Source organism: Triplophysa dalaica, chromosome 20 (assembly GCF_015846415.1).
Source record: "Triplophysa dalaica isolate WHDGS20190420 chromosome 20, ASM1584641v1, whole genome shotgun sequence".
NCBI lineage: Eukaryota > Metazoa > Chordata > Actinopteri > Cypriniformes > Nemacheilidae > Triplophysa > Triplophysa dalaica.
The window spans coordinates 4828041-4840297 of record NC_079561.1 but is presented as its reverse complement, the minus strand read 5'-3'; the positions used below and the strand labels follow the sequence as shown (position 1 = coordinate 4840297).

Below are 12257 nucleotides of genomic sequence, written 5' to 3'. Positions count from 1 at the left end.
ATTCTATTCTAAGCCAATTAGATTAAGAAAAGTAATTTATCTCGCTCATATAATATTGTTTGACCTGACAAAAAAAACTCATGGTGGAGACACAGGGACCCCCATAAAAGATTCAATTCAAGCATTAAAAAGGAAACAGATTTTTTTAATCAGTAAATCTTTATTCATCAGTGCATGAACAGACCGTCATGACCGGATTCATTTCCACTCTCTATATATTCTCATACTCTCGATTACTTAAAAAAATAATGGAGCGATTTCTATTTTTTATTTCTTTTTACCCCTCACAAAGGCAAGTTTTTATACAGGTGCTGTACATTGTTTTATAAACATTTACAACTACCACAATGTAGAGACCACAAGGCTTTTTGTGTGAGATAAAGCAATGCAAGGCCACAATATCATTCATACAACCTCATGAGATGCACAAGCTACAAAAACCGCGGAGATTATTAATCGAGAAGCAATCCGTTTGGAAAGTATTCACATTTTTTCATGGTCACTATCGATTGGCTCGGCCGTTGTAGCGTATGTAATGTTTAAATGATGTCTGTTCTGCATTTATGACTAAGATACTCACTGTTTGATGCAGGTAAAAATACTGTTAATGGATAAAAACAGATATCACACACCAGATCAGTCAACACAATTTCTGTTGTATCTTGAGTTTGAACCTGTGAGAATATTTGTGAGCCCCATTAATAAAATCTACCATGTTTGGACAAGTTATATAGACTAGACCAAGCTACATTTCCTTTGGGTGTAAGACATCTGGATGATCTGTAAGGTACAGATGTGAGAAGACACTTCAAATAAAAATTGACCTTATTGAGAAAACAATGTCAATATATTTGATCGGAAAGTGAAATGTGCTTAAGAGAATAGGAAAATAATATATGTTAGATTGGATCATATGCAAAAATATAAAGATATATTTTCTTCTGCTTAATGTTTTAATGATATGACCCAACGCTTGAATTCACCCCAAATGTACACACCTTGCTAAACGGTCTACCGAGAATACCTGTAAAAGCTACAGCACTGAAAAAATACATGTCTATACTTGGTAGGAAGCCTTAAGTATTATCAGCAAGCTGGAACACTAATAAGTGGCCTGGCTCAGAATGGATACAAATATCTATATCTCTATACATGTATATGTTTATATCGTAATATTTGTTTCAATAAATTACATATGCGTCTTCATAAACACACAGATAGTAAACAATATACTTAACCACAAGTGTCTGGTCTTTTAAAGATAGATATGTGTCGATCGTGAAAGAAAATGAATCAGTGCAACACTTGCCAAGCCTACAATGAACATAATCCTGGACTGGATCTTGAAGAATCATAAAAAAATCAAAAGGACATGCGGGAAAACAAAAGTTGGAGAATTAATACAGAGTTATACACTGTACACCACATTCTAAACCTTCACAGAAAACAAACATCCTTCATTGTTTCCAGACATTTCAAACCAACCCGACAGGGATTCACAGGAACCGAGAGACGTAGCTGCAGTCTGATTGGCACAAAACAAAACCGATGGCTCTCATTTTGTTAGTTGAAGCAGTCTTTTCAGAACACTGATTAAACAACGCATGTCAACAGTGTAGATACTATTTGATAGGAACATACAAAAAACCGAAAGTTACACAGTGATAACTGTTTTTAACCACCACAATCCTGATTCTCTTCAAACTTCTAACTTTACCGCCAATGCATTAGACTCCATGCACGGGAGGCTGAACCCTGGCCGAGCTGGGCACCTTCCAGGGTCCCGGGGTTATAGGGGCTTTCTTAGATGTAGACTCTTGAATGGCCTCTTGCGTTGATCCTTTGAGCCTGCTCTCTCTCTGGTCCTTTCGGTTGAGGGTACCGCTCTGAGATCTCTGAGGCTCTGCTACCTGGTCCCTCTGATATCCATCGCTGCTTCCTCGTGTAACCTCAACCTTGGTCTCGCCCGTTTCTCTGTCCTGTCTTTGCGTGTCTTCTTCCTTGTACCTCCTATCTTTGTTCTGTCCACTAACGCCCTTTTGAGTCACTTCCTGTCTGATCCCAATTTCGCCTTTCCTTTTCCTTGGGCTAGGGGATCGATCTCGTCTCTCCATGTGCCCGTAAGGGTTTCTTTCCTTTTTAGCATCAAGATACTGTAGACCGTTCTTGTTCTCCACATTCTTTTTCGGACTGCGCGAACGTTCCTTCACATCCGAGCGTGATCTATCCAGCGTTTGGGAGGTGGCAAAATTGTCATTGTTGTCACGAGGCATGCTTGAGTCACTCTTTCTAGCTTGGTGTTTGGCGTCTCTGTCAAGTTGTTGAAGCCCATGAGAAGCAGCTGTCGGGTCGAGGAGGTTCTCAGATGTATAGGGGTTGATCTCAGTCGAACGAGAGGTGGAGGATGGGGGAGATGCTGGTGCTGACGGCTCATTGGATGCAGAATATCTCGGAGAGTTTGGAGATGGACCTGTCATCATATCCTTCTGAACATCTGAAACAAAAATTTTTTTTAAGGGAAAGTTAACATGGAAATGACAGCAAATGGGATGAAACATTGTTTATACTCATAAACAATTTACTATAAACAATGCGTATTTGATTTTGTAAACAGCTAGGCTGAACGTAATATAACTGTCTTCTGAAATGCATCCCAGCAGAGACGTTCTCAATTAAACTGTCACACTTTTCAAAGTGTTCAGCCTTCGGTGGCTTTTGTCCTCCTGATACCGTGACACACATCAGCAGTTGAACCGGCTATGAAAGAGAGTTGGACAAAGAGTGAAGTTTCAATTTTCTCTCAAGATAAAGAAGTCACGCTACAGACGTGAGACTGTGAGATGTCTATAGAAACCAAAGAATGAAACAATGACAGGAGCTCCTGATATGGGCTTCATATTCTCAGAGGTAGTTTAGGTGTAGGATGACACTATCGCTCGAGTGTACTGTTGTCTTGTGCCAAGATTATATTTAGTTTCACTCGCCCACAGATGTAACTCTCTTTACACAGATGCATCTTTCTAGTACAAGAAATACATGTAGAAATAAAGAACATAAACAGAGAAGCGTAAAGGACGAATGCAAAGTTTACCAAAGTGATTAGGGACAGACCAAGAAAGGCAGAGAAGCCTTTAGTGATGTTCTGGTTTCATGTGGAAGCACAGTGTGGAGGAGGAAGAGTTCAGACCTGGATGAGGAAGAGAGAGAAAGAGGTACATAGACCGGTGGCAGGACAGAAAGCATGAGTGACAGCGTTTGAGACAGGCATTGCATCAAAAGAGGAAAGGTCTTAGTACACACACCCTAAATTCATTGACCACTAAAAGTATTTGATCATTTAGTGTAAGCCAAACATACAGCCATGGATGGATTTAAGTGACAAATCTCAAAATTATTTTCAGTTTTTCTGAATTCACTATTTTTAGGTATGTGTTTAGGTTATTATAGTCTCTTTTTTATTCTGCAAACTACTAACAACATTTCTTCCAAATTTTCAATACAAATTTGCAGAAAATGAAAACCGGAGAAACCAGTCAAAATAACAGAAAAGATGGTCTCTATTTTTTTCAGACCTCAAATTCATATTCACTTTTAAGCAGTATAACACATTTTTTTTGCATGTATTTAGGAAAAGTTCCTCAAAATATTTTTGATTTTTATCGCAATTTTCATGTGTGACTTTGTCTCTGTTCGAAACTCAACAGACTGAAATGGACACAATACATCTATAAATCCTGAAAATTAGGAATGGTCTCTTAATTTCTGCATGGCTGTATATAAAATATCTCCGCTTTATATAAAAAATCAAAGCAAGGTTCTCAAAAATCTCACTTTGTGCAAATATTTGGTTAAAATTGATTTTTTGTCATTAACCCATTAAAAATGACATCACTTACTGAGAAAAAACTGATATAATTAGTTTGTAGTGCCACCATGATTTATTTTCGTGTTATCTCTTGCGATGTTAATACATTTGTGATCTATATGCTATTTTAAATTCTATATATATGTTTTGCTGCCAATGCTGCTCCAAAATCAATATCACTTCATATATCCACTTTTGTGGTAAGTGATCAATATGCATGTAATGTTTTGATTAGGGATGCACCGAATGTTTGGCAACCGAAAATATTCGGCCGAATTTGGCATAAAAGGGAATTTGTGAAAAGGCCGAAGCATTTTTACCGAACTTTGACCCAGCCAACGTAACGTGAGCGTTTAGTTAGAGACGCGTGACCTTAACTAAAGCAGTAAACATGTCGGCAGTGTGGAAACACTCTGAAAAAGACGCAAAAGGTGCTTGGATGTGCATCATCTTTCATTTGTTGTGGGTTCATCCACTTTGTTGCATTTAAAGTTAATAAATATACAGTTACAGTCTTTTAGCAGACAGTTATGGCCTATGGCTATTCAAGAAGAGCCATTAAAAGATGACCAAATATTTCGTCATTTATTTGTAAGTTATATTGTGATTTAGTTTTCCGATTGTCTGCTGATAAAATGTTCAGTTTTAAATAAATATTTTAAATTAAATAGTTGTGTTTCTATTTTTATTGAAAAGCAATACAAAAAGTAAAAAGCATATTCTGATTATTTATATAAATATAATGTGATAAAATAGGCTAAATAAATGGTCAAATTGCAACAAAAAAATACATATTCGGTATTCTTCGGCCAAGTGTTTCACATCAAATTCGGCCAAGAATTTTCATTTCGGTGCATCCCTAGTTTTGTAAAGCTAAGTGATTATTAATAACGTTTAATTTCTTTGTGGCAGAGTTGACGTCAACATAATTTTCTAAACAACGGTATTAATGTAGCATCAATAGCTATTGGAGTGTCTTAAAAAGGTTATGTGAAGAAAAATGACGCTGCCACCAAAAATTCAAATGGCTTTTGAAACAGCTGTACTAATCCAACACGTCTCAAAAAATTGATTCGTCTTTCAAAAGAGTATCTGCCGGCCTACGGGGAACGGATTTTCTCGCTATATGATGCAGACAGAATTCAAAAGAGTGTTTCAGCACATCTACACAAACTTGAAGATGTGGTCGAGAGCTCTTTTTATGACTGTAATGCTTTTGTTAAGAGCAGAATCTGCAGTCAGGTTATATACACACTTACTATGATCAGGCACCCGGCCCAGTCCAGGCCTCAGAAGCAGCAACACTTTATTTCCTCCAGCCTGGATGAGCTCAATAGCCCGTGTGTGTGTGATGCCCTGCGTGGGTTCACCGTTGATCTCCACGATCTGATCTCCCACCTATGATGACATGAACAAAGATGTATTTGTCACTTTCAGAAAAAACAGAACTAATGTTATATGCGCTCTCAGAATTTGAGTGGGCTCAAACACATTTAGCAGTACAAATAAGTTTGTGGGAGAACTCACATGTATCCTGCCATCTTTTAGAGCAGGACCGTCTTCAGCCAATCTGAGGATAAAGAGACCCATATTATATTCCTTCCCTCCCCGCAGACTGAAGCCAAATCCTCTCTGTCCTCTCTCCAACTCCACCGGAAAACAGCCCTGACAAACAGAGAGAAACAGAGTTCTTAATCCTTCCAACAGTTCACATTACGTAAGTGAGTCACTAAACTAACTATGCAATTGATCAACACTTCCTTGCTTTCATTAAAAACCCCAAAATGTTACATAACATTCTAATATTCGTGAAAATGCAAACTATTCTACCACACCTATCCGCGCTAATGAGAAACGACACTTGATTTGCATTTCTCAGCTCTGTCATTACCACTATATTCGGCTTATTCTGCATTAAGCGTCTTCAATAACTCATAAGTGCATAGTACTGAATCCAAAGGTGCCAAATGTTCCATCTGAAACTTTAAGAATTTAATTTAACCTCCGCCGGACGCGTGCTGCATAAAAATCAGCCGATTGCCAGAGTCGCATAATAATCAGTGAACTCTATTACTGCGAGCTTAACACGAATCATTGCTTGTCGAACAGCTCCTGTCTCCTGTAAATCTCACCTGCTTCGGCCCTGAGGTGATGACAGGTCCCATCTCACCCTGAGGCGAGGATTTGTACTCGGCTCGGGCCGCCGTGTCCTTCCTGTCCTCAGTCTCCATTCCGTTCCTACATCAGCAAATGATTAAACGCTGCTTTAGGGAACGAATCTGACTCGAAAGCGTCACAGAAGAGCTAAGAGCGGTTTTGCTCACTTATAAGACAAGCAATTCAGGCTATTAAAGGAATATAGTGCACCAAAAATCTGCATTGTATTCACACTCATGTCATTGAAAACATCATGAATCTGTGGAACAAAAATGAAGATATTTTGAGAAACGGTTTTGTTGCAATACGATGGAAGTCGGTGGGAGCCAATGTTGCTTGGTTACCAACATTCTTCAAAATATCTTCTTTTGTGTTCTGCAGAGTTTATTCAATTCTTAGGTTTGAAAAATGACGACACTGACGAGATTTTACGACAAAGATACTTTCAAAATCATGGTGTGATGTTAGTTAATGAATTTACCAATGTTAACAAACACAACCTTATTGTAAAGTGTTACCGGTAAAACCAGAGACATTCAATCTCTTTTTTTCCCAACCTATGGAGGATATAGTGCGGCATTTTGTGTGTGTGTGTTACAATGATTGAATGAACTGCTGGGATGGAGCTTGTACCTGTCATCTCGGCTGACAGGCTGCTGTCCCACAGCTCTGTGCTGAGCGGCTGGGCTCTGCTTTGCCGAACTGGTGCCTGACGGAGGGCCGCTGTGTTCTGAAAAATAAATAGGATTATCAGCGTGGTGGACACGCGTACAATTTTTTTTGAACTCTGTCCAGACTTTAAATCCTCGCGAAATGCTTGAACAGCGTTTCTGTCAGAGCGATAGAGAAATACCCAATTTACCGCTTCCTTACACCAGCTAAACTGTGCACAAAAAATAATGAAAATTCCCAGAAACTCACCCTCCTCGGGGACCACCGTGAGAGTGACGGCGTTTCCGGCGTCTTTGATAAGCTGCACGATGTCGTTGTGTGACAGCTCAATAATTGACTGGCCGTTAACGGCGGAGATGCGGTCGCCCACTTTGAGCCGACCGCAGCGGTCGGTGGGACTGCCGTCTATGATGCGACCGATCTTATGGGGGATAACTGAAGATAAAAGGAGATCAATAAACATTACATTTACATAATTTTGAATATACAGGGCTTACATTTATTAGACCACATGTCATAATAATGAGAAAACCCAAATATTTTAGGAATCTGTCAAAAACTTGCTTTAGACAACAAATGTTGGCATTTATTAGCCAACAAACTTAAGCAACTAATAAAATAATGCTACCGAAACTAACTGTTTTATAAAAAGCAGGTCATTTACAGTCAGCAGGTCATTATTACAAAACAATCACTTTGCATATTACACGGTAAATCTTCAAGCAGGAATTGACCATGACCTCCGGGTTCTTGCACATCTTCTATTGTTACTTCTATGCTATAATTTCCACAATAATTCTTCCGAACGTCCACATCCTTTTTACTAATTCAAATCTAATGGTAACAGCCTCAAGCATCGATGTTCTACAATATCGTTTTTTTAATAGCTCTGTGTTTATTATTGTAATACTTCACAGCAAAGTTAGCCTTGATGGAATTATTCGGGATTTTTCATCGTCAGGTATTTCACACGCCTTTGAGCAACTGAATGAAAGGCACAATGTAGATCTCAGCCAAAAATGTTAAATGTCATTGCGTGTCTGCAGATAGCGTCAAATACAAGGCAGAACAAGGTGCACTGTCTGGAGGTGACGGCAAAACCAGAACTCAAAGAAGAGAAACAGATGATATGGTAGCTATGGGGGAATGCTTTGAAAAGAACGTCTGACCTCCCACTGGAGGCTTGTTTTTAGATGTGAGGATGACAAATCCGAAGCCTTCGTTGTCTCGGCGCTGCAGGGTGACGTCGTAGGGTTGAGGGTGGCCGTGGCCGGGCACCTCGATGTGGGGCGGCTTGGGCGACCCATTCATTAGCGCAGGAAAGTGTGGAGCTTGAGGTTGCGCCATATTATCTTCCTCTCTTTCTGCTGGAACATGGCAAAGTGAAAGACTCAAATGAGAATAGATCTATGCTCATATATATACCAAACACTTTTGTTTACAATGTTGCAGAAATGGTCGCAAGAATGTAGCATTTATTCAACATTCCTAGTTTAGTTTAATGGATTAAATCATGTTTTCACATCAGATCCCCTTAAGGACCACCATAAAAGCAAACACAAAAAATGCCGATAACTTCGTAAACCGCAACAATATAAATCAAAATATGTAGAAAGCAAACTAAATCCAATTGAAACAAAGCAAGAGTTGAAAATTTGCTTTTCAGTTAAACATGATAATGGCTCCCTAAATGAATTCTTTCATGGTTTCTCTGTGCTCCTGAATCACTGTTTTGCTAACACATAAATAGTCTTGTGCTTTGAAACCACCAGCCATTAAATTTTGATTTTGTGGTTCTTATTTTATAGCTCAACTAGCCCTTTCCCTCAGAATTAATGGAGCGAAACGTTATCCAGACATCAGTCGCGGATATGAATGAGACCCCGGAGGACGTACAACTTTGAAAGCAATATACATCCACAGCCGTACAAACCTGTATATGTGAGCTTTCTGCGCACCGTCAGCATCACCTGCCCGTTGCGGGCGGCGTTGGTCATGAGCTCCAGGACTTGCTTGTGAGATTTGCCTTTGACTGGAACGCCGTCGATACAGATGAGCTCATCGCCGGCCCTCAGCCGGCCGTCTTTCTCCGCAGCGCCCAGAGGTACGATGGCACCGATGTAGACCTGATAACATAAATGCGGGTCACGTGATTTACAGCCATGCATGCTGCACATGAAATTACGACTATCCCTATTATTCTGTCTAGCAAAAATACTTATGTAATTGATATATTGTTGGTGTCTTTCGAAAAACCTTGGATGTCCTAATTCACTGTTTTTCAGAAAATAGATAAAACACTGTACTTTTTAAATGATTAAATACCGTGTTGTCAGAGCACTATTTAAAATACTTTTTAATGGTTAAATATTTGCAAAACCCAGTGACAAACAAGCAAAAAATGATCAAGGGATATGGAGGACACCTTGAATAGCATTCCAGGTCAAGTAAAGACTCACCGGCTGATCCGGCCCTTCTCCACCCAGCACTCTGAAGCCAAATCCAGTCTCCTGGTTCCTCTTGATAAACACGTCCAGGTCTTTAGTGTTGAGAGCTGAAGATTACATCGAAATATTAATTTCTTCATTTGTATGCTAACATCTGAAAAGCCCAAATGGAAGCTGAACTCACGCTTGCTGTCCATCAGGGCTTTAGACTTGAGGTAGAGCTCGGACGGGTCCAGTTTAGGTGAGCTGGAGCGGACGGCATGAGGTGGGAAGGGGAGGGTCTGTGGGGCGGGCTCAGCCGGACTGGGGGATTCGGTGCCGAGGGAGCTGGCGGGAATGTCCTGCTTGTGATTTGAGGGAATGTCTGGCTTCTGAATTGAGGGAATGTCCTGCTTCTGGGTTATGGGGATAGCAGAAGTGATCTGAACCAAAAAGAAGGAAACACACAGCCTGAATACTTTACTTTCACCGTATTCTCACATTGGGAATATTTTTAACACATTTTTGGGGAAGAAAAAGATCGTAAAAGATGACTGTCATTTAAAGCAATTAAAAAGGTGAAATATATCATAGCAATGTCAACGCCCACTCCTTTACTCTCATACTAGGGGAAGCATCTCACGGTTCATGTGTACCCATCATGCAAACATCTTCATTATTCTGCCTACTCTCGCATCCTTTGGAAACACAGAGCGATAAAAGTATGTCTTTATGAGTCACGTCTTTAAGCATGCGTGTGATCAAGCTAAATGTAATATGATGTTATAGAGGACCGTACATTAATGCCTATATAAAGATCAACATGGGAAACACTTGTGATGAGAAAAGCTCCCGAAAGGCCTGTTGACTGCGGAGATGTTCAGATGCTCATGTCTGCCTTGAGGTTATTAACCACATCAAGCTCTTAAAACACATTACAGCGTTTGGCACTGGCTTCGTGAATAATGTACGACTGCGAGGATATTATGAGGAACCGAGAAGGAACGCCAGCGAGCCCGATAAGTAATTCCCCCGTTTCATCTCTGTTTCACGCGGCTTCATTAAATCACAATTCCCTAATGTGCGTCTGAATTTAATCCCAGAGATTGAGTAATTAAAAGACATTTAGCTGAACTCACAGGTTTCAGAGACTTCACGGGAGACGTTTGACCTGCAGGAGAGAACAGAAATAGAAAGAGGTGAGGTAATAAAGAGATGAGAATGTAAGTAAGTTGGAAATTAAATGCTTGGACATTACATTTATAATCTTTAATGGCAATATTAAAGGTTTGCAAGTATAAGGCATTTCAATTCCAGGGTTCTTTGTGGAAATGACGAACCAGTTAAACCAAAATGTATAAATGTTTAAAAATCCAAAAAGTACTGGAGCTATTCTGGAAATATTATGGCATTATTTATTCACCCTCATATTGTTTAAAACCTTAAGATATCATGGCAGTATACTGTATAGTGACCAGGAGCTGTCAATCTCCACGAGATAAAAATCACCACTTTTGTGGTGTTTTTTGTTCATTTTCGGAGCAAATAATGACTTTTTTGTTTTTGTTTTGAATACTTGAAACAAAAACTAGAATCAAGAGTGGCCACTAAGTGGCAGTATAATCCACATTCCGTTTAGAAATACCATATACAATGTGTGGTAATGTGTGTGTATTGTATGTGCAACTATCGACAAACATGAATCCCACGAAACACACGTAAATCTTCCTTAATTTGTGAAACGCCATCTTTGAAGAACATCTACCTCTTCTTTAGGTATTTATAACATCGTTTGCGCAAGAGTCCAAGATGATGCGTGGTTTACAAACATGTTTGACCTTTGTAACCACAGTCTGGCGGGGCCGCTGTGACAGCTGAAACTTTAAGCTGATATTTCACCTGGGCTCCAGACACAACACAGACCAGACGTAATATAGATCGATGTGTACAGTCTGTATGTGCCCACTGCTGTGAATGCTAATATAACCTCCAGTTCACTTTTTTAGGGGCTCATTACTTTTTTTTGTGGTGAACAGCATGAGATCAGAGGTTTTATATAAACTATTGATAATCTTGGTCAGCACAAACTAAAGTTCAAGTGAGAGGCTTAGTATAACAAATGTCGTTCAAAACCAGACTTTAATTTTTCTGTGAACACAAAGAAGATATTTTGAGAAATGTCTCAGTGATTTAGTGTTCCTACAAAGGAAGTCAATGTTGTTTGGACACTAGTATTGTTTAAAATAATTTGTTCTGCGTTCTGCTGAAGAAAGTCAGGTTTGGAATGACATATGCATGTGTAAATTATAAAATAATTTACATTTTTGGGGTGAACTATGCTTTTAAGAGCATTTAAATAATCCACAAATAAATTAAAGGGTAAATTTTTTTTTAAACTTATTTATATTGCTTTATAGTGATAATTACTGTGGTAATATTTATTTTCATGTAGCATCAATGTTTTCGTGAATATTTAGCTGAAGTACATGTTGAGCTTCTAATATTTATTACGATATATTGGTGTATAGCAAATAAAAAACGTAACAAATTTCACATATTAAAAAAATATTTTCTAATTGTCACTGTCAAAAAACCTCTTTCTGTCGCACAGGGAAGGTGGGATGAAGCGACGATGGGTGACTACATCTGGAACTTCGTGAGGACCGTATAAGTAAGATAAAAACACTCAAATGTAAAAAGTTTTGGACAATGCCATTTGTTATGCCAGTACCTTGTCATTTCTGCGTATGACTAATAATACCGAAATGTGTGAAAATATTTTTTCGTTGTTTGTAATTACCGTCGATGGTAAAAAATATATATGATTTTTGTATTCAGCATTTTTAACTTTATAAAGAAACAGTAAGAATTACAGCTAAACACAACTTTGTGAAAATGTACTGTGTGTTACAATTTACATTTAATTATATATATTGATTTATAGAAAACTAGAATTATAATTACTTAATAATATTGAGCGAAATGATGATAAACATTATTATTGAATGCTGACACATGTCTAGTATTCAGTACGAAGTAATTGAAATTATTTTGCTACACTCACCCTATCATGAATACTGCTCTGTATTGACACTTGGTTCATCTTCAAGATTTGCCATTTAGAAAGTGTCTGATCT

General features: G+C 38.7%; 1 protein-coding gene across 6 annotated transcripts in view; it reads right to left on the bottom strand.

Moving 5' to 3' along the window:
- Positions 1 to 146: 146 nt before the first annotated feature.
- magi3a (membrane associated guanylate kinase, WW and PDZ domain containing 3a) overlaps positions 147 to 12257 on the bottom strand; it is a 101229-nt gene continuing 89118 nt past the window's right edge. For 2 of the 6 annotated variants that reach the window (XM_056732808.1, XM_056732809.1), the window contains exons 11-22: positions 10260 to 10291; positions 9326 to 9563; positions 9154 to 9248; positions 8628 to 8820; positions 7864 to 8061; positions 6944 to 7129; positions 6656 to 6752; positions 5998 to 6103; positions 5393 to 5530; positions 5125 to 5263; positions 3092 to 3187; positions 2361 to 2494 (exon numbers count right to left, since the gene is read on the bottom strand). In XM_056732808.1, the coding sequence (XP_056588786.1) occupies positions 3132 to 3187; positions 5125 to 5263; positions 5393 to 5530; positions 5998 to 6103; positions 6656 to 6752; positions 6944 to 7129; positions 7864 to 8061; positions 8628 to 8820; positions 9154 to 9248; positions 9326 to 9563; positions 10260 to 10291 (1478 nt within the window). In that variant the 3' untranslated portion in view covers positions 2361 to 2494; positions 3092 to 3131. Of the gene's footprint in view, positions 2495 to 3091; positions 3188 to 5124; positions 5264 to 5392; positions 5531 to 5997; positions 6104 to 6655; positions 6753 to 6943; positions 7130 to 7863; positions 8062 to 8627; positions 8821 to 9153; positions 9249 to 9325; positions 9564 to 10259; positions 10292 to 12257 lie in introns of all 6 variants that reach the window. The other 4 variants (XM_056732804.1, XM_056732806.1, XM_056732805.1 and 1 more) reach the window with 2 other exon arrangements.